This window comes from Coptis chinensis, chromosome 6, assembly GCF_015680905.1.
Source record: "Coptis chinensis isolate HL-2020 chromosome 6, ASM1568090v1, whole genome shotgun sequence".
Taxonomy (NCBI): Eukaryota; Viridiplantae; Streptophyta; class Magnoliopsida; order Ranunculales; family Ranunculaceae; genus Coptis; species Coptis chinensis.
In genome coordinates, this window is record NC_141461.1 from 97,746,645 (window position 1) to 97,772,497 (window position 25,853).

The window sequence follows — 25,853 nt, forward strand, 5'->3', positions numbered from 1 at the left end:
CAACTATTACTCATTTTTGTAATAAGTATTTTTATCTGTGTTTATTTTTTGAGTTATGGTAAATGATTTTTCTTCATTTTTTGTAGTATATGTGTGTATTTACTATATATATTATGAAAAAAAACCGCCTTGCGCCTAGCTCATCTAGGCACTGCCTAGAAGGCCTAGGCGCTAGGCGTTGTCCCACCGTCCAACTACCGCCCAGCGTTTTTTAGAACACTGATTGAAATGGGCGTGAGCGGAGAATTGAAAGGGTGTGGAGAGTGGAGAGGGAGAGGGAGAGATTGAAAGGGCGTGGAGTTACTGACGAAAAGGAGAGATGGAGATAGACAGAAACCAACCAAATGACATTTTGACCACATACCCCCATCAGTCCAGAATGTTTGCTCCGCTCACTTGATTAATTTGTGTACGACTTGGCACTTCATGGTTTTGTCCGAGACAGCTTCAGCAACACTGTGGATACTTTTTTGCCTAATAAACTCCATATATGATCTAATGATCATCTTCATTTACTGTCCATCCCAAAATTTCATCACTTACTCCAATCCTTGTATCCCATGAGACCGGGATGACGACAGTCCACTTTTATAAAACTTGATTGGAAAACCTTTTTTTTTTTGTGTATCGTTCTAATGATTTACTACTAAGATATACAACCCCTGTAACTCTGCTCACACCATGAAGAAAGGAAGGATGACTTTTCCTCTTTAATCATCACTTGGTCGCTCATTGATCTACCAATGGTACATACTAAAGATACTATATCCAATAGCACTGGGCTTTATCCCCAGTGAGCCAGTATTCGTGACTTCATGCACAGACTTCAGCTCATTCAGATGGATGGATAAGAGTACCATCTCTCACACTCATGTTCGTCAGGAACATCCTGGGAGAGGTCCCTAGGTAGCTTTCCGGCCACCATGACATTAAAACGAAAAGATATTACGTACTCAATAGTACGAAAGAGCTGAGGCCACTTATTTATTTTTCTCTCAAAACGATTTCTGATAAGTTGATGCATTTAAACTCTTTACCCTACTGTTCTATCTGGTGATTAAGACATACAACATCCTTAAGCTGTCTACAGCACGAAGGTCATGGACACAGCAGTAATAATAATTACCCATAGTGCAAAGTCAACTCTAGGTAGATTGTATTCTATATGAAATACGATTGACCTAAGCCAGTCACATTGGCTCAAGAAATTCCCAGGAAGAGATGTTTAAAGGCATGTTATAAAGCAGTAAACTTGGACTGTATGCCATTTACGGATTTACCAAATTCATCATTGTATGGATCAATACAACAAAGTTCCCAAATCAAAGACCAAAATACAGTTTGTCACAAACTTGACGATTACATCATATCCCCACAGATAATGCATTTTAAATCCGGCCAACTCATAAAATCTAAGGCTTATATGGCTCCCAAAACAGAGTACAACCAACAGGATAATCAGACTGGATTCCAAAAAACGACCGAGGAACAACTGAACAAATGAAACTACCCTGACAAAGATTAAAACCTTGTAGTTGTAGATCACCCCCTTCCGTATTTGTAATAACAATCCAGGCGAGTTTTTTAATAACCTTCTGGCTGATCATGACCATTTCTTCTTTAGTTATACCATTGATGCAGTCCACGGACACAACAACATCCCACGCCATTTCATCTTCCGATTCGATTCTATCTTCCAAAATCCATTTGACAGTTGGCTCTTCCCCTAACGGACACTTCTCCACACCAGTAAACACCTTGAAAATAACTTTCCGAACAGCATCTTTAAACGCAACCTCCTTGTTCAACATTTCAACCTCTTCTTCAACTGTGTTTTTGTTGCCGTGGGTCACAACACTAACTCCATAGTACACGGCATTGATTCGTTTCGCCCCATTCTTAAGACATTTGAGCTTAAAGAGCTCAAAGAACATTCCAACCTTCTCTATGTCTACCATGTCTGGATATAAAACTTTCCCCTCACTTGAACCTTCTCTAAGTTTGAGCTCTTTACTGAAAATTCTGGGAAATGAAGAAAGTGCCAGTGGGGAATATTATAAAAAACTTTCAAAACACAACTTCTTTGAAGCAATGAAATGGAAAATTAAAAACTCATTCAAGCTAAACACTAGAAATAAGAAGTTGAGTCTGTTTACCTTGGAAATCGCTTTCCAGATGGCTTGCTACTGCAAAATTGTCGAAATGAGGCTGGGATGAGTTGAGAAGGACGCGTTGCTGAACTTGCTCTTGCAATGTGATTCTTCAGAGGTGTTAGTGTTACTTTCCAGAATACCATTTTCTCTGTATGGCCCTTAAACCCTTTTGTGCTCTTTTGGGGTTTGAGAATTGAGACACAACTTGTGCTGAAGTTGACGAGAATATGAAATAGTATCAGATATATCGTCATAGCAAAGCAAAAACTTGAAAAAGTTGGTAAAAATCGGTAGATGCAATTTCGAATAAATACCGTACCACCAGTTATTTTAGTCTTGTCCTAAACTCCTAATGACATGTAAAATCCAATCAACCCACCCCTTTAATTTTCATAATATGAACCAATCGAATAGGATAACTACATCCGTAGGAAATACAGCTAACTAAGGACTGTACGTAGGATATAAAACCATCATGATCCTCAAGCCTCTGAGGGGAAGCTAACAAACTTTTGGAATTACATGTTCAAGCCAAGGGATGAACCTTGGTGCTTCAGAATGATATGTGTGAGAAAATTTTAGCTCACGAGTTTAGGATGAACCATGAAGTTGTAGGACTTATACCTTTGTTCTCCCAGGGTTACTTACACTCCCAAGTCTCCAATAATTGGATCTAGTTCACTGAAATAGAGTTTCGGGAGCAAGTGACTATTACTTAATTGATCCTTCTCACAACTGTTTACCTTATATTGTATGGCATTTAACATGCATGTCCATATATTATTTATTTATTTTTCCTGATAACTTCATAAAAATCACATATCTGAAATGCAATGAATACTGAAGTGAGAACAACTCTAATCGTCTAGAAAGTCAAACAAGAAATAAATACAGACTACAATGTGGGAAACCCAGAATGAAAAGATCAAGAGTTCAAGACAACTATTGGAGCAGAAAATCACTTATAAAGAAAAACAGAGAGAGAAGGCCATGAATATAAACATGATCTGTCTTAAGGAACAGAGAATTGACAAGAAGAATTCTGGAAATGACCATGTTTGACTTTGACCCAAATCGAGTAAGGTTGACAAAATCAGTTTAGTCAAATTTCATAAGTCATACTATCAATACAAATTTCAAAATTTTGCGAAAGAGGGAAACCAAAGCAACCCGAAAATTTGGCGAAATTTGGATACCAAAAATCGCGCTCTATCGTTATTTTGGATCTTTTTGGAAACCTCAAAATCGCCGCTCATATGAGGAAACTGAATGTCCCTTTCTCTCCTCTCTCCCTCACTGGCCAGTACACACTCTTTTCTCATTGTCGTTGTGCAATATTCTAAAGTAGGGTAACTAGAATACTTCACTCATCTCTCAATTAATTGTTAACAAATTGTTTTTCATCTCTCTTAATTTATGGTTTTTCATTTCTCTTGCTTAGATTTTGCTTGCGTTGATTCTGCTTCTATTTTTCTTGCTTCAAAGTATGTTTTATATTTTATTAGTTATTGATGTGAATTTAACATATCGATACTGTCCCGGTTTTGCTTGGTTTGAAGGTACTTTATTTTTATCTTATTTGTTCGAAATTAGTATCTTCATACTATTATAATTTTGGTTGGTTCAAGGGTGTTTACTTCATAATGATTTTATTTCGTTTGAAATTATGGGGGTGTTTCAATTTCCACATAAACTCTAGAAATAAAAAGAGCAAAAAAAAACTCATGTTTCTTTAGTAAATTGGACGTATTTTTTGTCTAAACATAATGTTATACATATTGTGATGTTGGTGAATAGTGAAGTCCAAGTGGTGCTCGAACGTCATCAGGAACCCTAAATAAGTTACTTTGGAGCATTGGTACTGGAACATACCTATTCACTCACAAGAACGAGGCCTCAAGATATTAGACCAAATACTTATTCACTTGCAACCCATGGTAAAGAAAATGTATATTAAAATGTGCCGGATATTTAAGTTAGTTAAAATTCACCATATGACCAAATCATGTCATATACATTTTACATATATCGTACAAAGGTTTAAATTCCTTGAAAGGATCTTACTACTTGGAATAAGCATGTTTTATGTATACTTCTCCTCCAGGGTTCGCGGTGGCTGTCCTTTCACAGTCGCCTTCGTCCCCATGACGATACATGCCTGGAATTGCCGGGGGATTGGTACCACCAAGGCAGTTCAAAAACTAAATGACCTAATTAATCGGGAAGTTTGATGTAGATATAGTATGTCACTCGAAAACAAAAGCATGTAAGGAAAGTATTGGCATTCTTAGTAAGCAACTCAAGTTCAGTGGACACTTTGCAGTACCATCTATAGGACTCAGTGGCAGTTTGGCAGTCCTCTGGAAGGAAAGGGTGGGCCTGGAGATTCTTGGGGCATCACGAAACCAAGTGACAGGTAAATTTTCAAGTTATTTTCATACAGAACCCTGGTTTTTCTCGTTTATTTATGGTGAACCTGTAGCCCATAATAGAAATGAAGTTTGCAATGAGTTGAGGGATTTTGCCCCTCTACTTCCTGGCCCCTGGTGTCTGTTTGGAGATTTTAATGCGATTTCCAGCTTAGATGAAAAGATTAGAGGTAGAAGCAGGATTACAAAAAGCATGTATGAGTTTAATAGTTTGATTAATGATCTAGGTCTTGTGGATTTCGGCTTTAGAGGCCCAAAATACACCTGGAGTAATAACATAAGACCTAGTGATCATATTTTGGAACGACTTGACAGAGCTTTGGCTACTCCTAATTGGCTTGCAAAGTGGAACGACTAGACAGAACTGTAACTTCCCACTTTGGAGCATTGGTACTATAACATACCTATTCACTCACAAGAACGAGGCCTCAAGATATTAGAACCAAATACTTATTCACTTGCAACCCACCGTAAAGAAAATGTATATTAAAATGTGCAGGGTATTTAAGTTAGTTAAAATTCACCATCTGATCAAATCATGTCATATACATTCTACATATATGGTACAAAGGTTTAAATTCCTTGAAAGGATCTTCCTACTTGTAATAAGCATGTTTTCTGTATACTTCTCCTCCAGGGTTCGCGGTGGCTGTCCTTTCACAGTCGCCTTCGTCCCCATGACGATACATGCCTAGAATTGCCGGGGGATTGGTACCACCACGGCAGTTCAAAAACTAAAGGACCTAGTTCGCCTATTTTGGAACCAAATATTTACCTTTAATGATTGTCTTATACATTGGAATCAAGAAAATGTACAATATTCTACTAATTCTGAAACCAAGGCAAATGCAAAGTGCGAGCTTAGCTTAGCTTTGCTCATTCTACTAATATTCGTAGGTTAATTACTTTTCACCTTGAAATCGTTTTTTAAATTGAATCCAATCTAAATGATATATTTTTTTCTACATTGATTTATATTGAGCTTTGTGTGCTATTTTAAATTGTCAATTTGGCACCATAAGCGTCATCGAATTATTTATCTGTATCTCCAGGGGTTAATATAAATTACTTGGGGTTTTTAATAGTTTTAGCACGGTCCAGTTATCTTTTGATGAAATGGTACGTTGTCGCTTGCCATCAAAATCAAAATATTATGTTGTGTACGTGCGTTAAAGAGTGTAATGAAGTTGGATATTCTCATTGTATATTCTCATTGTATATTTGCGTTAAACAGTTTCATAATATTTACATAAATATATCTGATGCTTGATGAAGTTGGATAAACTAAAGTTTTATGTATATCTGGCCTTTTAGTGTTGCATGTTTTGTTTTTATTGTACTGCACAAAATCATTTTTATAATATTCTTCTTGATGTGCCGAACGCATGATTGTTTCCTCAAAAGTGATGAGCTCTTATAGTTAATTTCCTTTAGTCAATGAAGTTTTCATTTGCTACTGTGCTTCGATAAGCATTATATAATTGTATTAGAGAAACCTAATAGGTCTTAATCCTTTTTATTCTCATTTTATATGACTCTAAAGGCAACCAAGTTTTGCATATATGTACCACATTCACATCCACTATTCTCTGAATTGCTAGCAGGAACCATACACCGAAAGAATAGAACCAGTACACCATAATACAATGTCGCCTCAAACCCAAAAGATGGGAGACTTACCTACCTAGACTTCTTTAGGTAGAATCCACTATTTTGCTTCTTACCTATGCGCTATGACACTTAATTATTATGTTGTCTAATTAATGTATCGCTCTAAGAGAATAACATACGTACAATTTTTTATATGACTACACATTTGGACAAGATAAATGGTATTAGAGCATGGCGAGCGGTACTTTAATTTACAGTTGATTAGCTTGCATGATGACTTTATTCATATACATTCCATGCAAATAATATAATGTGTGTCTTGGAAATTTTAGTATGTAAACTTGATTCTGGACTATATTCTTCAATTGTGTGTGTGCAAAATTGGGAAAGAGTTCAATTGGAAGTTGACGTCTTGGTATGCAAATATTATTGCCTTTCTTTTGCAGGTGTAGAAAATTATTATTGAGTAGTACAGTAACATTGTGAAAATATAAAGTGAAATAATCTGGCTTGGCAATTAGATTCATCATCCATGTGCGGAAGCTTTCGTTAATATTTCCCACCATTTCTTAGGCACACCATATTGTTACTTTCCAATCACCTCACCTCAAATTTTATACAATCCAGTGTAGTGGGAAGAAGCAAACAAGTAGTTCTAAACTTCTTGGAACCGCGGTTTCTTTTTTCAGGTCCCGCCTCAAATGTTGAAGCCCAGGATAGAGTGTTTGAGCTGGATGGAGATAGGTCTTGCATAGTTGATCGTGCCCAAGTCATGGAAAACAGGAAGGATGACTTTGAAGTTTGAATGATCTGATTTCTTTACAGGTTTGATAACTCTCAATTGTGCCCATAAGTTTGTCTTACAGTTTATTCAGTTACATGCAGTATTAGTTTCGCTACTGCACCTTAACATAAATAAGTATGGAGTTGCCTCACCATGTTGGAATTTGGGAATTTCACTACTGCACCACATCGATAAGTTGTAATTCTTAGCATTAACTAAGATCAATTACTGTAGTGTCAAAAGTTCAATTTTGAGTTCTTTGATAGCATATTCTATGGCCAGGATATGTTTTTAGTGGGCTACCATGGCGTATAAATGGAAAAATTCCTTAACATTCTGAAGCTAAGCTACATGCTTCAAAGATGTAACCAAACTTACACATAGGTTTAATTTAATGTACATAGCCATTGAGGAATCGAAACGTCATTATATCCTTTTACGCCATGGCTGGCAAACCTTTCGAAGCATGTTCTATTTTACCTTTTGTTTGAAGGAATTGTTCTTTCAATTTCTATTTTTTGAAGCATCATTTTTCCTGATAATCTTTTAAGCAAGTTTGAAAAAGACTCAAACAGTGCTCAATCTGCTAACCAAAAGGCTGAATAGAGGCTTGGAGGTTGTAATCAGATGGCTCTAACAAGTGTGATGACCAAATTCATACTTATCATTGTGTGACAGAAGCTCACTGTAAGTCACAACACAAATACGGAAGCTGATAAGCATCATTGGTCCTTCATAGTATAGGCATTGGTCTCTTACAAGTCTTTACAAGAATCCTTCACAATACTACAATATATCTTTGGTGTTGTACTTTTGGTTTTTGGTATTTGTTTGTTTCAATTACTAATTCCTATACTCTTAGAAGTAGGAGATCTATTAATATTCATTGGATTTCATTCTTTTTTTACTTTTTTTTTTTCATGTAGTGAAATGTTTGTTGGATCCACCTGTATATTACCTATTGAAAATCCTTACAAACATTTTGTATGAGTATATGATCATGAGGGAGGGGATGCACACTAAGACCAGAAAATAAACAACTTCATGTATAACCCAAAAACTATTCAGTTATAAAAATTTAAAATCTTTTACTGCCTAATTTATTTTTCAATTTTCTCAACTGCATAAACGTCACCTGTTCAGTAAACCAATTAAGCTACTAAGGTATAAAGCTCAGAGGAGGTTCAATATATGGAGCACTAATGCTAAAAAGAATGTGCAACTCTGGATCGTAATGACCAAAAAGAAAACTATGCAAGGTGACTAAGTATATATTTGTGTAACACTTTTCACTTACAGTAAGCATGAAACCGAAACTGATGTTGGTAGCAAACGTGAGCACCATTTATTGAGTCACACTATAAGTTGTCATTATTCGTTTTTTTGACTTTCAAGTTTTGGTTGCAAGTCTTTCAAGCAAACATCACAACAAATAGAAACAACACATGCTGTTGGTTAGCTTAGGCTTCTCAATTAGTCAGCGCATCAACGTTTTCATAACAAACATAGCACTATCAAAAAAAGAAAAAAAAAAATGATTAGATGGTATTACTATTAAGCAAAAATTTAACATAAATCAAATATTTTACTAAGCCGAATAATGATCAAACGGGCAATCTTAGTTTATATATACACTTTTTAAAATTATTTACAGATTTTGATTTATATTTCGAATAACATATTGTTCATCCTAGATAAAGTGATTTAACCGCTTGGGTAATATTAAAAGGCGCCTATATAAATGTTAGCTATACACAAAATTTTGATTAGTTATTACTACCAATATTCACCCTTACATGTATGAGGATGGGTGTACATAATTCACAATACTATTCATAAATTAGGGGGAAAAAAATGACTGGTTGTCAAAATATAATCAATTAAAAAGTGTCGTCGACAGTTAAATGTTAAGAGTTCAATGACTTTTCCAATTTGAATTTGTGCATGAAAGAAAGATAGATTCTACTTTTAAATTTTAAGATTTATCAGTGGTTTGGTCATAAATCAAATTAATTATGTTTGTTGAGCTAATTTTCCTTTTATTAATACTATATTATTATGCCTCAACACCCTTTCTACGAATCATTACAGTATTCTATAGTTAAAAATTTTTTTTTTTGATACATAATAATTCAAAAAATATTAAAAATAATCAAATCAAATTGTATGAAAACGGTCCCGTTCGTTAAACGGGCTCAAAAACTAATTTACTATCAGTAGTTGAGTAGACTACCTCACTACTCACTAGAATCTCCTTTACTACGTACCAAAAATATGAATGTTTACCATTTACCAAATAATAACTACAGCCCAAACAACCTTTATACTAGACAATTTCAAGTGCCCTATATTACATGAATTATATCAGATAGATTACGACGAAAAGAAGAAAATGTCTACATGTCAAGTGTAGTGAAGTCTTGCATTAAGAGCATAGAATAGCTTTCATTGGCTAAAGTAACATACTCTTCCAGACGGAGTCGAGCAAATTAGCCTCAGGAGAAGATACCAAAGGTCCATAGCAGCATGAGACCATAAGGTGTACAGTAAAGGTTTGCAGTATGGGCAGAATAAAATTCCATGGGAAGTAATTTCTAAACCTGCCATATCCATAAAATCATGTACTGGCTTATAGGTGGTGTAATTAATGGTGTTTAAAGGAGTAGGTTCTACAAATGTTCCACAGACGTACACATGCTAGAAGCTTCAAACCATGGCCATGTGATTACCCTTAGTATGGGACATTGGGACATGAACTTTGAAACTTCAATATATTTGTTGTTTGTCCCACGAACAGTTCCTACAGGCTCCAGTGTCCCATGTGGAAGTTGAAATTGCTGCATTTCAGCTTCTGTGTTTGGTGCTTTTAAACCAACAAAATCAATTTATGAACATTTACGTTGTTTCTAGAGTCTAGACTCTAGACCCACAAACAATTTATACACTTCGCATTTGCAAACACAGGATGAGAAAAGAACCAAGATACGGAATTTATATCAATTCAAAGTGGCTTCCTTTCCTCCAGCAACTTGTAGAATCATAGTATCATGCCACCAAATGCACAAAAGTTAAAAGAATAGGCCAATTTTCGATATGGACGTCCAATATATCATGTGTCTGCATTTTTACCGTCGAAATGTTGTTGGCATCTATTATAGCCTTTGTAAAGTGTAATATCTCGATGCACAAGTCGATATCTGCTATATGTCAGCATTTTAGTGGGCATTGAATTTCAATTATAAGAACGCGTGTGATTAGAGTATTAGACTGACAATTACTGTACAATCGTGGTCTATTCATTTCCATGTATCTATCTTGAATTCTGAATTCCATGTATCTATCTTGAATATACAAGTGAGCACTACAACTGTACATGTTTTTTGATCCCTTCTGACAAATGCCGTACAATTTTTTCAACAGTTTCGATCATAACTACCTGACTATTAAAAGAATATGGAAAGCTAAGCTGGCTGCACATTGCGAATTGTTCATGTGGAAGGTGTCTCAAGGAGGCCTAGCCACTGGGGATATCCTTAAAACAAAGGGAATGAAGAAAGACTTCAAATGCCCTTTCTGTGATAATGCTGAGGAGTCAACACTACATATTTTTTTCTCCTGTGAATGGATTCGAGGGATTTGGTTCACAGGTTCACTTAATCACTTCACAATTGGCTTTGAGAACTGACTGTTATAGCCAATGGAACACTCTTGACTGGGTTAATGAGATTATGCAATTGAATGCAAAGAAGGGGTGGCAGACTTAGGAATGTATGCTTGTATACTACTTTATAATATCTTGATGCTAAGGAACAGCATAAAGTTTGAAAAGGCACAACCCAATAGAGACAGGCTTCTGAGTACTACTAGGCATAATAACCCTGGACAGGACCAGGATCAGGATCAGGATCAGGACAATGGAAAAGAAGCTGGAAGCTTTCAAGCAAAGGAACCCTGGACAGGACCAGGATCAGGGAGTTTCTAACAACTTTTCCACCTCTATAACACCTCGTAGGGCTGCTAAAATACCAGGACAAATCATATTCTGGGAAGTAGTACTGCTAGGCATAATAACCATAGTAATGCAAATAATACTAGCAGTAGTAATAGTAATATAATAGCTACTGGTTCTTATATTTGTTTTGATGCTGCCTATAACAGGGCAACTGGGAATGCAGCTGCTGGAGCTGTCTCTCGTGGGACGCTGAAGGATGCATTGGGGGGATAGCTTATAGGAGATTCAAGGCTTTCAATGTGGATGAAGCAGAACTAAAGGCAGCAGAAGTAGCAGCAATCCTAGCAGCCAGACTTGGTCAAGCATCTACAACAATCAAGGGGGACAAACCCAACTATCATAGAAGCTCTAATAGACCCAACCTCTTCCTGTAGTTGGAATCTATAAGCTCTGAGAGATTTTGTAATAAGCATTTCATCTAGACTTCAAGTTAATTTTAAGTAGATTAGCAGGAACAACAACAAGGATGCTCTGCTGAGGTTGCTAAATGGGCTTTAAGAGCAGATGGTCTTCCAGTATCACGACCAAATGCTCTTAACAGACGTATTGGACCTGTCTTTGATATTCAATGAAATGGAATGTTTTATCGCGAAAAAAAAAATGAAAAAAACTTAGTTTTTCGAGCAAACAAACAATTGATAAAATTGTTTATTTGTCTCCCAAATTTTTTATCTGTATGTAACTAGAGCTAGTCTGTGATGATAAAATTTAAGGCTTCAGAGACATTCCAGTGGCCGCCTAATAGGGGGGTGATAATTTGGCCCTCACGCCCTCAACCCGCCCCTCAAAATTGCATGTTCAAGCCCTCAAAAGTTGGCCCTCACAGATTTGAGGGGCGAGTCGGCCCGGCCCTCATGCTTATAAGGGACGGGCTAGGGTCTAGGTTCTGAAACATGAGCCCGGCCCTCATTAAGCCCTCACCAGCCCTCACTTGGCCCTCATACGTTTTCTTGTTATTTTATATTATATATATGTATTATACTCTAATTATCTAAGTTATATAAAAAAAAATTGCTAAATTAGTTTTCAATAGGAAATAAATTAGAATATAATATAACATATGCGCTTTTTGTAATTGATTTAATGATATGTATATAAGTCATACATAAAAGCAAATCAAACCTAACAAGTAACAACATAGTTAAGTATGAAAAATGTAGATGTTTTAAGAATATCATCTCTTCCCCCATCTCTATCTATTATTATTTTTTCTCTATCTATTATTATTTTTTTCTAAAGGCATAAAAATTAGTTTTGTATACTTAGTTAAAATTGATATACATAATCAAAGTATGATAATAAAAATAATAAAAAATAAAAAATAAAAAATAAATAAAATCCCAGCGCTCTCTTCTTCCCCAGCGCTGCACTTCTCGTGCAACACGCGCCTAGCCCCACCCTCATCCACCACCATGACCATGGTTATAGCCAATGGAACACTCTTGACTGGGTTAATGAGATTATGCAATGGAATGTGAATGCAGAGAAGGGGTGGCAGACTTAGGAATGTATGCTTGTATACTACTTTATAATATCTTGATGCTAAGGAACAGCATAAAGTTTGAAAGAGCACAACCCAATAGAGAGAGGCTTCTGAGTACTACGTACTCTCTATGGAAAAGAAGCTGGAAGCTTTAAAGCAAAGGAACCCTGGACAGGACTAGGATCAGGGAGTTTCTAACAACTTTTCCACATCTATAACACCTCGTAGGGCTGCTAAAATACCAGGACAGAATCATATTCTGGGAAGTAGTACTACTAGGCAATAATAACCATAGTAATGCAAATAATACTAGCGGTAGTAATAGTAATATAATAGCTACTGGCTCTTATATTTGTTTTGATGCTGCCTATAACAGGGCAACTGGGAATGCAGCTGCTGGAGCTGCCTCGTGGGACGCTGAAGGATGCATTGGGGGGATAGCTTATAGGAGATTCAAGGCTTTCAATGTGGATGAAGCAGAACTAAAGGCAGTAGAAGTAGCAGCAATCCTAGCAGCCAGACTTGGTCAAGCATCTACAACAATCAAGGGGGACAACCCAACTATCATAGAAGCTCTAATAGACCCAACCTCTTCCTGTAGTTGGAATCTATAAGCTCTGAGAGATTTTGTAATAAGCATTTTATCTAGACTTCAAGTTAATTTTAAGTGGATTAGCAGGAACAACAGCAAGGATGCTCTGCTGAGGTTGCTAAATGGGCTTTAAGAGCAGATGGTCTTCCAGTATCACGACCAAATGCTCTTAACACATGTATTGGACCTGTTTTTTATATTCAATGAAATGGAATGTTTTATCGCGAAAAAAAAAAACGAAAAAAACTTAGTTTTTCGAGCAAACAAACAAATGATAAAATTGTTTATTTGTCTCCCAAATTTTTTTTATCTGTATGTAACTAGAGCTAGTCTGTGATGATAAAATTTAAGGCTTCAGAGACATTCGCAGTGGCCGCCTATTAGGGGTGATAATTTGGCCCTCACGCCCTCAACCCGCCCCTCAAAATTGCATGTTCAAGCCCTCAAAAATTAGCCCTCACAGATTTGAAGGGCGAGCCGGCCTGGCCCTCATGCTTATAAGGGGCGGGCTAGGGTCTAGGTTTTGAAGCATGAGCCCGGCCCTCATGAAGCCCTCACCAGCCCTCACTTGGCCCTCATACGTTTTCTTGTTATTTTATATTATATATATGTATTATACTCTAATTATCTAAGTTGTATAAAAAAAAATTACTAAATTAGTTTTCAATAGGAGATAAATTAGAATATAATATAGCATATGCGCTTTTTGTAATTGATTTAATGATATGTATATAAGTCATACATAAAAGCAAATCAAACCTAACAAGTAACAACATAGTTAAGTATGAAAAATGTAGATGTTTTAAGAATATCATCTCTTCCACCATCTCTATCTATTATTATTTTTTTCTAAAGGCATAAAAATTAGCTTTGTATACTTAGTTAAAATTGATATACATAATCAAAGTATGATAATAAAAATAATAAAAAATAAAAAATAAAATCCCAAATCTTCTTCCCCCCGAGAAACCCGGTATTTGCACTTCTCGTGCTTACCGTTTGGTTTGGGGTTTGTTGACCTGGCTGCGGGTTTTGGCTATGAGAGGGAAGAAAGGTCTCGCCCTCTCAGTAACTTCTTCAGGGGTCTGTGCCCCCCCTAAGAAACGTGTCCATTGTTCTTTCCGGGATCGTCATGGATGCACCAATAGAGTAAACGGTAATAGGTTTACTGTTCCCTATATTTTCACGCATTTCGATAAACAACATTTGGATTACCAGTTGAGTATCGATAGAGTACGAGATGAAATTAAGGATGATCGTGAATTGTATTTGTCACTAGAGAACTCCTTAAGGTCATTAGACAAATGAGTTTTTGTGGCATTGGTCTTTGCATCCATGCACTTGGGATATCATGTCGTCATCCAGATGATATCATAGAACTGCCTGCTTAGATGGAGAATGGAGAACCCGCATGTGTTATGGTGGGCATACCACAGCCGCCCTCTAAGCCCAACACTATGGATCTTACACTCATGGCACACAGGGGTAACGGTGATACCCCTAATCAAGTTGGTAATGTTTCGCATCTTGACGAGACGTTACTTGATAGTGCATTCCGTATACCTTTTCGTACTGTGAAAAGTATACCACATGTTTGTCGTTTGTCTTTTTCTGGTGCACTGAAATCTGCTCTCGGGATATTACGGTGATCCCGGGTTGATTATGCCTTGGGTTAGATCTCCTTACGCGTCTTTGTACTCTGCAAGTTTTTCAATACAAAATAGGGGCAGGCTGACCCGGCCCTCAATCACGAGGGCTTTTATGGTTTGAGGGGCGGGCTAGCCCGGCCCGGCCCTTTTATCACCCCTACCGCCCAAGAGCTTTCGCCTTTCGTCTCCAAAATTGTTTATTTATCCATGTAATTTGTAAAAATGATACCAAGGAAGCCCAAATGAATCAATTCACAAGCGGCAATCATATCTTAAAAAAGGCATAGCCAGTGCATATTTAAATGGCCGGCCACCTCTCTTTTCTGCCTGACTTCTTAAGTTATTAAAATCCCCCATCACCCTTTCGTTTGCGTACGTGTCAACGCAAATTTCGTCATAAAGGGCCAATTAGCTTAGTAGCACTAAAATCTCCTGTTTACAAGACAAATAAAGGACATTACCTTTCGACCCCCTTAAGTTGATAGAGAAGTTACCAAAACTAAAGCAAGCAATTTTTTTTTTTTAAAGTTGGTAAATTAACATTTGTGCACATGGAACTGGACATGACTAGTCGAAGTAGTAAAAGATCATTTGCAGAATAACTCAATAACAAACTGACAACTCAATATTGCCATCCAATTTTTGCAGCGTATCATTTCAATACATAACACATACACAGAAAGCGCAGTACAAATATATATAGAGGAATAAATTGCTAACTCGCAAACAAAATAATTACATACAGTCTCGACTCAATCCCAGCTACGTGCATCACACCAATCAAACGAACACTGGTTTTGGCAGCTACAATCCCTGCACCCAGTTACAATGTGTTTATTGGAGCCTTGTAGCAAAAAACAAGGGGGTACCCTACCCGCAACAACACAAATTTCAAAGGTAGGAAATGCAACAAGGACTTGAATGTACCTGTTGTGGCTGCCCTTCAAACCAGGTATCCTCGACTCCAGTCTTAACAGAACTGCAATAAAAAAGAAATCAATGTAAGAGAGACATAACAATGCTCACTCACTCACTCACTCTCACTCTCACTCTCCCTCCCACCATTGTCTTTTCTGGAAACGCCATATTATATTAAAATATATACAGTCACATATTACTCATTATCTACATTAAAAGCACTTCTTAACACATAACGTTTGTTGAAAAAGTCCGAAGATCTCATTTATGACATCCCTGTAGTAGCTCATAAGGACCATTAGATAAGGAGCACTAATCACAAGAAAGTGAAAAACCAGGAAAGTTTATAAAAAGTAAAACGACAAATCAGCACAAGTCAACCAACACAGAGGACTGTCTTCTCTCCTTGTTCTTTTCCTCTCTGCTATTCTTCAATCTGTTAAACCAAGTTGATTTTTTTAGTTGAGATCTTTCACCTCCTAATCACATTTTCACTTTACAGTATCAACTGTGTATCAGCCGCAAATAACACGTTCTTAATAAAATTGTGAATTAAAGTTGAGCTTTGGTTTTGTTTGATATGTTGTTCCACAATAAAATAATTCATATCAATAAAAGGAGGGAAAAACACATGGAGAAATCTATCAACTTAAAATACAAGAACGTGATTGTGAAATTTGAAAAAGACAACAAGATCTCTACTAAATAAAGACCAAGATCTATCATTTACAAGCGATTTTTGGAAAATCACATATAACAGTATCTTTGCAAGTCCAACCCAGTTACCAGTGTTAATTTCTGTTGTTGAAATTTTTTTCTAGTAAATTACTGGTATAAATCGGCAAAATTTAGAATGGGGACAAACCTAATAATTAGTGGATCTGTTTTTTGCTATTTCTTTAAGAATTTTCAAATGAGGAAGAAGCAGCACCAGTGGAGACTAGAGACTACAGACCAGAGACCAGAGATGCTTTCTCCCCATTTTCAGTTATATATTTTCTCCTTTATGTCCTGTGAATTGTGCTATCTCGTCTTTTGTTTGAAAAACAAGTACCATTTCAGCGATGTCAGAACAAGATTAGAGGGCTAGCAGACCCCTTGCTGAAAAATGTAAAGATTGAAGGTAAAACACTTGGAAAGATAAGACTTACTGTTCTTAGTAAAAGAGAAACATATACTAAAGATAGGGTCATGGGGAGGGGCGGGTCACCATTAACAGTTTTTTTACTCAGCCTCCTTTCCAAGTCCGAAGAGAGTAGGCTTCAGGGGGTGGAGATTTGATGATGGGTTTGAAATCTATGTAACACACACACTTCATATTCTAAAAGATCTATGTTGGACACTTGCGTTGGTCAATCTGACACATTACACATAGGCTTTCACAAGTGTTTCTTTTAAACCTGAAAAGACTAAGAACACAATCTGCAAAATATAGTACAACTCCATCATATGGCAGTAGCATAGTTACTTGTTTGTAACGAAGCTCTTTGCCCAAAAAGGCAAGAAGAGATGTGTAACTAAAGAATCGTAATTGTTTGTTTTTTTTTCTTACGTGTCCATGTGTCCTACATATCAATCGTTAAGTCCGGACATGCTGTGTAGCCTAGCACGCTTACCCGTGTCAATGTTACTTATTATCTTGATTTGAATAAAATGAAAACGACTTGTGCGAACTCCAAGTGAAACACCATAAACCAACAAAAGTTGCTTCATCTCTAAAGATTATCAAAACAATATGGATTGTTGAACTCTCACCAACCGATTCCCATCTACTTTTGGGTCAAAAAGCAACTTTTAAGAGAATGTTTAACTTAAAATCATAAACGTGGTCCCATCTGATTCATTAAGGATCTCACAATTAATACTATAATAAATTACTTAAATACAGTGCAACTGAGCTAAACACCAACTTACTGTGTGGCTAGGTGACAACCAGTGCCACGGTAGCAAGTTAGCTCGGTTTCCAAACACATGTGATTTCTAACCCCATCAATTTTCTATAGTTGATGACAAAAACGCTATGTCCGGAATCAAAACGTACTTCAAAGAAACAACCATAATTCAGTAAATGAATAGCATGGATAAGACCCTCATAACTCGACATTAATCACTCTAATTCACGAAGTATCACCACAGGAATGTTTGCGCGGCCAACGGCCTTATAAAACTAAAATTGCCTTTCTAAAGTCTAACATATATGCAATCAAAGGCTTGCCTAGGCTCACCCCAAGCCCCTTGCGCTTCGCGATTCCTCAACTCTCGCCTAACCTCGCCTAGGCCCTTCACCTAGGCTCACCTCCAAAGCCTAGGGAGTGCCAGCGCCTTTAACTGCACTGCAGAGGTTCTACTACAACTAGGAGACAGCCTAAAAATATCAATCCAAAATTTGGAAAAATAAAATACTAACACCAGAATTCAAAACAAAAAATTGTAAACATATGAACCTACTATAAATATAAATACTAAGACCGAAATTGAGATGCAACTTTATTCCCTGAAACCTGGTGAAAGTAGGATTACTAACTGATATGTAACATACCCTTAGCTCCGAAACATTATATGGTTACTGTGTAGTATTAATCTTGTGTAAATTAGTGTTGCCAAATGGTCTCCATACATGGGTCAATCAGACACATTTATCCCATTCAAGATGTAATAACGAAATCAACAATTGTTGCACAACCACTTGATTCTCATACTAACTTGTTCGTGCCGATGCGAAGTGCTCTTCCGATGCACCCCAAACATTTATAATCCCCTTCGGAGCCTAAGAGTGGTGATGTTGTACACTAGCACAAGTTAGGTATCACTATTACTTTATTCTGGGAAAAACTCCACCAAATCCCATATTTTGAACTTTTTGTAAGCAGGAAACGTCAGTGTAGCAAAGGGTGACATATTGAAATTTACTATTCCTCTCGCTCTTAGTTGTTGTCCAACTATTCGAAGAAAGGTCCCCTCTCAGTATCCATAAAGTACGCCCGCTCTAACAGCTCGAGATATAAGAGTGAGTGGAGATTAACAATATAGTATGTACTTACACTTTCTATCATTTATACTTTGAACCCTCTTCCTTATTTACACTTCACAAAATTCCAAATCTATATCAAAAGTCAAATTTGCTTAAAACTTAAGTTCTACGATAATTATAGTTAGTCAGGATAGGTTAATTTAGATGTAAGGTGTGAATATTAAATGTTTGGTACAACAACATGCACCACTGAACACTCTTTTGAGACGACGGGTTTAGCCTTTCATTCTTCGAAAGAACATAGAATAAAAAATTATTAACCTAAACTGTTCTAAATATAATATGTAAAACAAATCAGAGAAATAAAAAAGTATACTGGGATTGAAGTAAAAAGTGTCCACCACAACGACCAAGCAATGCATGTACCAAACATTGCTGCGCCTAAGTACTTTAAATAAAAATAGGGAGTTGAGGCATATAAATATAGAAACAAGCTTCGCCACTGTACCACTGCCACTTATGCACATAAACACTAATATACAAACACACGGATAAACACAACTTGAAAAATTCTAATGAAGTGAAACTTACTGTGGGTAGTGGGGCTTAGAAGGCAAGTCAGGAACATGGTATGCGTCCAACCTAGCATTGTAGTCATTAGGCCTACGAATCACCAATTGCGCACCCTGTTTATATGAAAGGCATTAGACTGATCAAGTATCTGAGAAAAATGCGGAAAGTGCTGAGATTTATAGTGTCTAAAAAGCCTTGCATAATAATATAAACTTCCTAGGGCTTCTCAACTCATTGCTAATTAGTTTTCAATTGGATGCTCCTAAGATTTAATATGATATCAAAGAAGGCTATTCCTCTGGCCCAAAGGGCTCAAGTACTCCATGTCACCCATTTAAAACTTGTCCACGCGTTAGGCTCAAAATACGCTAAACGTGAAGAGGCAGTTGAACTTTATAATTCCATATTGAGTGCTCAATTGACTAAAGCCTCGCATAATAGTAAAAAAATCCTGGGACTGCTACATTCAATGCCAATTGGTTGAGTTGGATCCTCCTCAAATTTAATAGAAAGCTTCTACTTAAACCAATTTGAAAGTTGAAACAATTCATAATCTCTAAGGCTGTTAAAGCTACCACAATTCCATCACTAAAAAAGACGGAATAAAAGGCAAGCATAATACGATACAATGAGGAAAATAATTAATTAATATTGTGCAAACGATAATGCACACAAGATCAAAATTGCACCTCTAAATATATAGTCCCTAGTTTCATCGCTTGACTTGCTTCTTCCACAGAAAAAAATTCCACAATAGCATAACTCTCCTCTTGATTAACGTGGACATCATGTACAACACCTACAAACACAGATGCAACAACGACAAGTGAACTTGCATAATGAGAAACCAAAATAATATGAGTACATATTTAAATATTTAAAGTGAGAACCAACCTGAATGGAAAGAGCCTTTTACTTTACAATTAAACAACTCAACAATTGCCTGTTTGAAGTGATACAACAGTTAGACATATGAAGTAACACATTAGGCAAATACCAACAATATATACATATAAATACAATGCCAATATGCAAACCAATAACTCTCTCTTTAGATTTCACTTTCATATTTCAGCTATAATGCATATGGTATCTTTGACATTTTGGAAGAAAATTCAACATTCAGTTGATATAGGGAAATTATAAAATTAACTAGAAGCAGGAAAACAAAAAAACTGAGCAAATAATAGAAGCAACAAAAGAGAATACAAAGGCATTCCAAAAGAGAAGAAATGGCTTAAAAAAGGAGAACTCTCAACTCTCTCTCTCTCCCTCTCCAAGAGTAAGAAAATAGAAAGGGCAATATCCACATTGGAGAGATGTGCTATTAACTACATTGACTTGTTAATTCTGCAAACTAATTAAGATAGATTGTTGTGCTTCCCTATAAAGTAAGCACAGTATCCCACCTATAAAAAGCTGAAATAAGCAACGCCTACAAGAAATGCGACAAAGCTCCACTGATCCCAGACAGTAGAGTGTTAAGCACATACCTGACTAGACTTGCATAAGCAATAACCATTACCATTCTCTATTTTTTTTTAGATCAATTGCCCAGACAATCAGTCAAGTTATATATGTGGAAGGCTTGCGTAAGTGTGTAGGTTGAAAACTTCTGCCAGCAATCTATTCAGTTTTGACCAGGAAAATTTGCATCAGTTCTAGCAGCTTGTCTCTATGGACTTGTATATTCTATTTATTTAATAATATCTCTAGGACTTGTAATGGAAATTAACTAGTATTTTCAATGAAGTCGTTATATTTTTCTTCTTGAAGGAGTTTGTTCTCGGTGATACAACTTCGTATCCCTTTGGTGACTTTCCATAGGGTGGTGGAGTTCTTGTTTTTTTTTCGAGTTTGTGCACGTGCTTGTCCTTGCTGCTCTTTTACCACTCAGTTGGTGCCAATTTAAAAAATGACTAGAGACATAGGGGGAGTCGGGGATGCACTGCCTAAAACCCTAGGGACAAAAGGTCATCTAGGGCCGATTTTTATATCACTTATGCATCTCGAGAAATAATGATTTGTCAGTTTAAGATAAATAGCTTCTGAAGAAATATATTGTACTCTTAAGATTTATAATACTTCGAAATAAAATTGTTTTTAAGATTTTGATTGGCATCTCTGTTTTTAATACAACGGGTAAATGTTTATTATGTTAATGGACATTCTCTTCATACGAGGAAAGAACAGGTTTGACGATGCAGTAACTTAAATAAATAGCATAACAACACCTCTTTGCTTGTCTCTGAAGGAAGGCCACCAACATATAATCGACGTGCATGCCTAGAAGCCTACACAGGAAAGATGGAAACAAATACACAGTTAGGAGTTAGGACTTCTGACATGATTTGCATCAGCACCAATGCAAAAGCCCCAAATTCACATTAACAGTGACACCACCAAGAAAAACTTCAACAGTGTATAACAATAAAACCAAATCTTTCTGAGCATAAGCACCTGTGACATCACATGAATCCTTGACATTGCCTGTTCAACTGCAGCAAGAAGCAACACAAATGGACCATAAAAGTTAAAACACCTTTTTATTAAACATCACAAACATTGCACAAGCGTTGCGTGTGATACACAATTGTATATACGAAAAAGAGAATATAAACTTTTATGAAAAGAATATTTTACAAGTATTATACATGTACCATTTTAGTATATTATAGTCAGTTATATAGGACCAGGAGTATGGATTTAAAGAACAAGGGGCCATGGAATCAAAGCTAGAAATAAAACAGTACACGTAAATGTGAAAGCTGAATAAAGGTGTAGACTTTAGAGCTACACGTGTGGAGTTCAGTATGATAAGAGCATTAAATGCGCAGCCCACCAATTCTAGCTCCAAATGCCCAATTGTGAATTACACTTGCAAGTTACAGGAATATTACAGCATGTTTTAAAGGGCAAGACTGCTGTTATCAGAACAAAGCATAAAACTCAAAAGTATCAACCATAAGGACAACAACTTTTAGTTAAAAAATACAAAATTTGATAAGTATATAAAGTATAAACTTAACTCCACTTCCTTCTTCCGTTTATATAGAATTTTAAAGAAATACCGTTGCTCAGTTTTGTCCATTGGCTTCGAATATTTAGAGAAAGTTAATCACACTCCAAGAGAAACAATTGTCCTTGGGATATCACCACCAATAACAAACATCAAAACCAAAATATTTCTCCAGTAATGTATCTACTTATCCACCATTTCCTGCCCAACCACCACAGGGAAGTTATATATGCAAGTTTTCTATCTCACAAAAAAATCGAAATTGACAATATTATGAACCTGATTTCTTCTACTTCTCTACTCTGTTTGCTTTTGTCAAGTGGCAGTGGGGCTTCGTTCCTTTACAATTTTGTGCTACCAAAGTGTGAATTTAGTCCACAAGTGATACACTTGCGGTTACTTCAAAATATTATTTTTAGATTTACACATCAATTAGTTCTTGATTCATATTGATACATACACAACACCGTGTCACTAAAATTTCATATACTTGTTTCTTCCATCAATCTTTGTGTTCTTCCATGTTAAAATATCAATACAAGATATTTGTTTACAATAATATATATGTTAATCAGAGAAAGAAACTTCGCCCACTCACAATTTGGTATTTACACGTTGTTTTCATTAAATTTTCGTTTCCGATTCAATCCAAAAAAGGGAAAACAAAAATGAACAAATTCTACCATATTCAAGTCCTAAAGTGCTGAGAGAATGGAAAAGAAGGAACAACCATTGGAGACGCGAGGACAGTTTAACAAAAAAAAAAAGACGACAACAACAACAACAACAACAAGTGTTCACGTATAAGTAAATAAATATGGCATGAATACGCGAGTCTATCCATCACATATAGGCTTTAACAGCACACAACCGGCGAGGTGAAGTAAGACCTGAAAGATCGGATGGAAGGATATATGGACAGGTAAATCCCTTGTGGATTATAAGGTATTCTTTTAAGAGGGGATTCCTTATTCGATATATGGACAGGGGATCCCTTGGGACTACTCAAGAATTTCATATATAACTTATGTCATGTCGTAATTGATTAATTTGTATCTTGAAAAAGAATTCAGATAATCTGCATCACAGATCTAACTGGAAGGAAGAACGAATCCATGAAATGTTGGCTGGCCCTTATCCATATATAATCAGTCTGAAAGATCCATAATACCTCACAAACGAAAATAGGCAACAAGACTCTCAAGTAATGTCAACAAGCAAGATGACATTTTGCAAAAAAAAAAAAAAATATACTTGACACAGTATTTGATAGGAAAAAGCAAACCGAAAATGTTCATCCCAGTGTCGAGTAGAAAAATGTTTGAAAAGGTGAAGAAAAAAAGATAGCAAGGAAACAGAGTAGTAGAGCACAAACCTTTAAGAACAGAGTCAGGAGAAGCTGAAGAGTGCTGTCGTGACTGTTTCCTGTAGAAAGTGTAGAAAAATGGACACATTAAAATTGGCAATACTTAGAAACTGGGAACTAAGTGCTCCACTGGTTTGTGTTAGCCGTCTCAGCTCTGAAAATATATACAGTTAGCATCAAAGGGGTTGCTCCTAGTGCAATCAAGATGAGAGAATGAGAAAGCACGTTTAACTTTCTAATAGTTTGGTTTATTATATATACTCTATAGATGCCAGCATGCATATTTTCGTTCTTTTGGACAATAACTAGCAAGCTGGGTCAAAGGTGCTTACAGGGTAAAGCAGTCGTTCATATGAAGGACATCTCGGAGGGGGTGATGATCGATCCGGTGGACATGGGCATGGAAGCTGCCATCTGGTTTTTCCTGGATGTGAAATACTGCACAATTAACATTGATACCGCCACTTCCTTGAACACCACAAGAATGCCAAAGCATGCAGAGGTCTTGATTCCCTAAATGAAGGAGAAACACTGGAACTCGATGTTTGTAAACACAAAAAGCAGGTGTATCATCCGCAGCTAAGATGGATTCAACTGCCTCCTCTAGGCCAGTGACCTTGATCAATTTCTGCTTATTCTGATTGTTGGTACCATAATCTTCATCGTCTGCTTCAGAATCAGAACTATCATCATCAGAGGTAGAATGATCTTGGACAAGTGTGGAAGGAAATGCTCCCTGGACTAATTTGTAGGCATACAAGTGCTTCTTAGAAAACATGAAGAGAACATCATCAAGAATGACATGTCTCCCATTTCGGCATGCAAAATTATTATGAGTAATATCCTTGTGCAGGCCATATTCCCAAGTATTAGTAGTGACATCAAAAGAGCAAACACCACCGGGGTCAAGTCCAAAGTAGGCATATATCTTGTTATTCTTTTCATCAACAACATGTTTGCGTTTTGTGGGTATTGAATTGTCTTTAAGAACATCTGCCGAAGGAGAAGACAAGAAATCCCAACTGTTTGTAGTGGGGTCAAAAACCTCGGCCCATGGTACGGGATCCTCATCGTGGGTAGATCCCAGAACATAAATTTTTTCATCCAAAACGGCTAAAGTAGGGCTGATCTTGCCTCCAATCATCCGAATTTCATCTTCCAACTTGCCAGGACGACAGGTGTCAATAGAAAAGACATAAGACGAGGGAACAATGCATGAAAAGGAATTGTGAGGGGAATTATATTCAATACCGCCAACGACATAAACTTTTGAACCTAACCCGGTACATCCAAACTGAGGCTTCAATTTTTCAAGAGGAATATCACATATTAAACAAGGTGGACTACTACTTTCGTTCTTGGGATTGAATTTATACCAGCTGTAATGCTTTCTCTTCCTGGCCCAAAAGCACAGACTAATGTCTTCTTCCTCTTCCGTCCTCTTGAGATCACTGTAACCAGGATTCATCCTTTCAGACTCACGAATTTGATCGCCTAGGGTTCTAAATTTTTTGGTTTTGGTGACCCCCGTTTTATATGTCGCTATGTCGGTGTTCCATCAACCGATATATTTAAGTTTGTCGGTATTTTTAAGTTTCACTTTTGGACTTCGTGGGGAGCTGTGTAGGGCTGTCAACGGGCCGGACCTAAACAGGACACACCTAGGTCCAGGCCCGCAATACATGGGAACTGTTATTTTTGTCTAAAATTTAATCAAATTTGTAAGTGGCAAGAGTCGAACCCACAACTCTTGTGTGGCAGGCACAATACTAACCAATATGGCTTCCAATTTTCTATGTCAACTTTCAATAAATATAATAGATATATTAATAATATTAAATATAAAACACATAAACTATTATAGATTTCGGGCCGGGCCATTATCGGATCGGACATAGGTTTGTCCAGACCTGGCCCAATAATCTTATCGGGCTAAATTTAAAGTCTAAGTCCTTATCTTATCGGTTCGGATTCAATCGGGCTTCGGGCTTGTCTTGGCCCATTGACAGCCCTAGAGCTGTGGGATCATCCATCGTTCCGCGGTTAAAAAATCAAGGGAATAAGGCGTTGGCTGAATAAGGAAAAGTTACAGGAAAAAAGGTTAATTACAATACGTCCTATGACCCAATGTCCAACCGAACACCTCAAGAAAACAGTCAAATTTAAAAAGGCTCAACTATGTACAAGACCAAGAAAATTAAAACACAAACGCCCTTTCTTGTTTCAAGGTCGTTTACACCAATTAAATCGGTGTTACTATCCAAAACGATTTTATTTTTAGTTCAGAATAATA

General features: G+C 36.7%; 1 protein-coding gene across 3 annotated transcripts; it reads right to left on the minus strand.

Annotated features, from left to right (window-relative positions):
* Positions 1 to 1,239: 1,239 nt before the first annotated feature.
* On the minus strand, positions 1,240 to 25,073 carry LOC147495927 (uncharacterized). 3 transcript variants are annotated; one of them, XM_086564713.1, is made up of 9 exons: positions 23,893 to 25,073; positions 23,570 to 23,619; positions 21,636 to 21,673; positions 21,410 to 21,469; positions 20,070 to 20,118; positions 19,865 to 19,974; positions 19,194 to 19,288; positions 2,157 to 2,363; positions 1,240 to 2,022 (listed from the first exon to the last, which is right to left on the minus strand). In XM_086564713.1, the coding sequence occupies exons 1-9, from the start codon at positions 25,026 to 25,028 to the stop codon at positions 1,413 to 1,415; spliced, it is 2,355 nt and encodes a 784-aa protein (XP_086420839.1). In that variant the 5' UTR covers positions 25,029 to 25,073; the 3' UTR covers positions 1,240 to 1,412. The 3 variants fall into 3 exon arrangements, with proteins under 3 accessions (XP_086420839.1, XP_086420840.1, XP_086420841.1); XM_086564714.1 differs by lacking the exon at positions 2,157 to 2,363 and adding an exon at positions 15,641 to 15,692 and having other exon boundaries at positions 1,695 to 2,022; XM_086564715.1 differs by lacking the exons at positions 1,240 to 2,022; positions 2,157 to 2,363 and adding exons at positions 15,315 to 15,526; positions 15,641 to 15,692.
* Between the last annotated feature and the right edge of the window lie 780 nt (positions 25,074 to 25,853).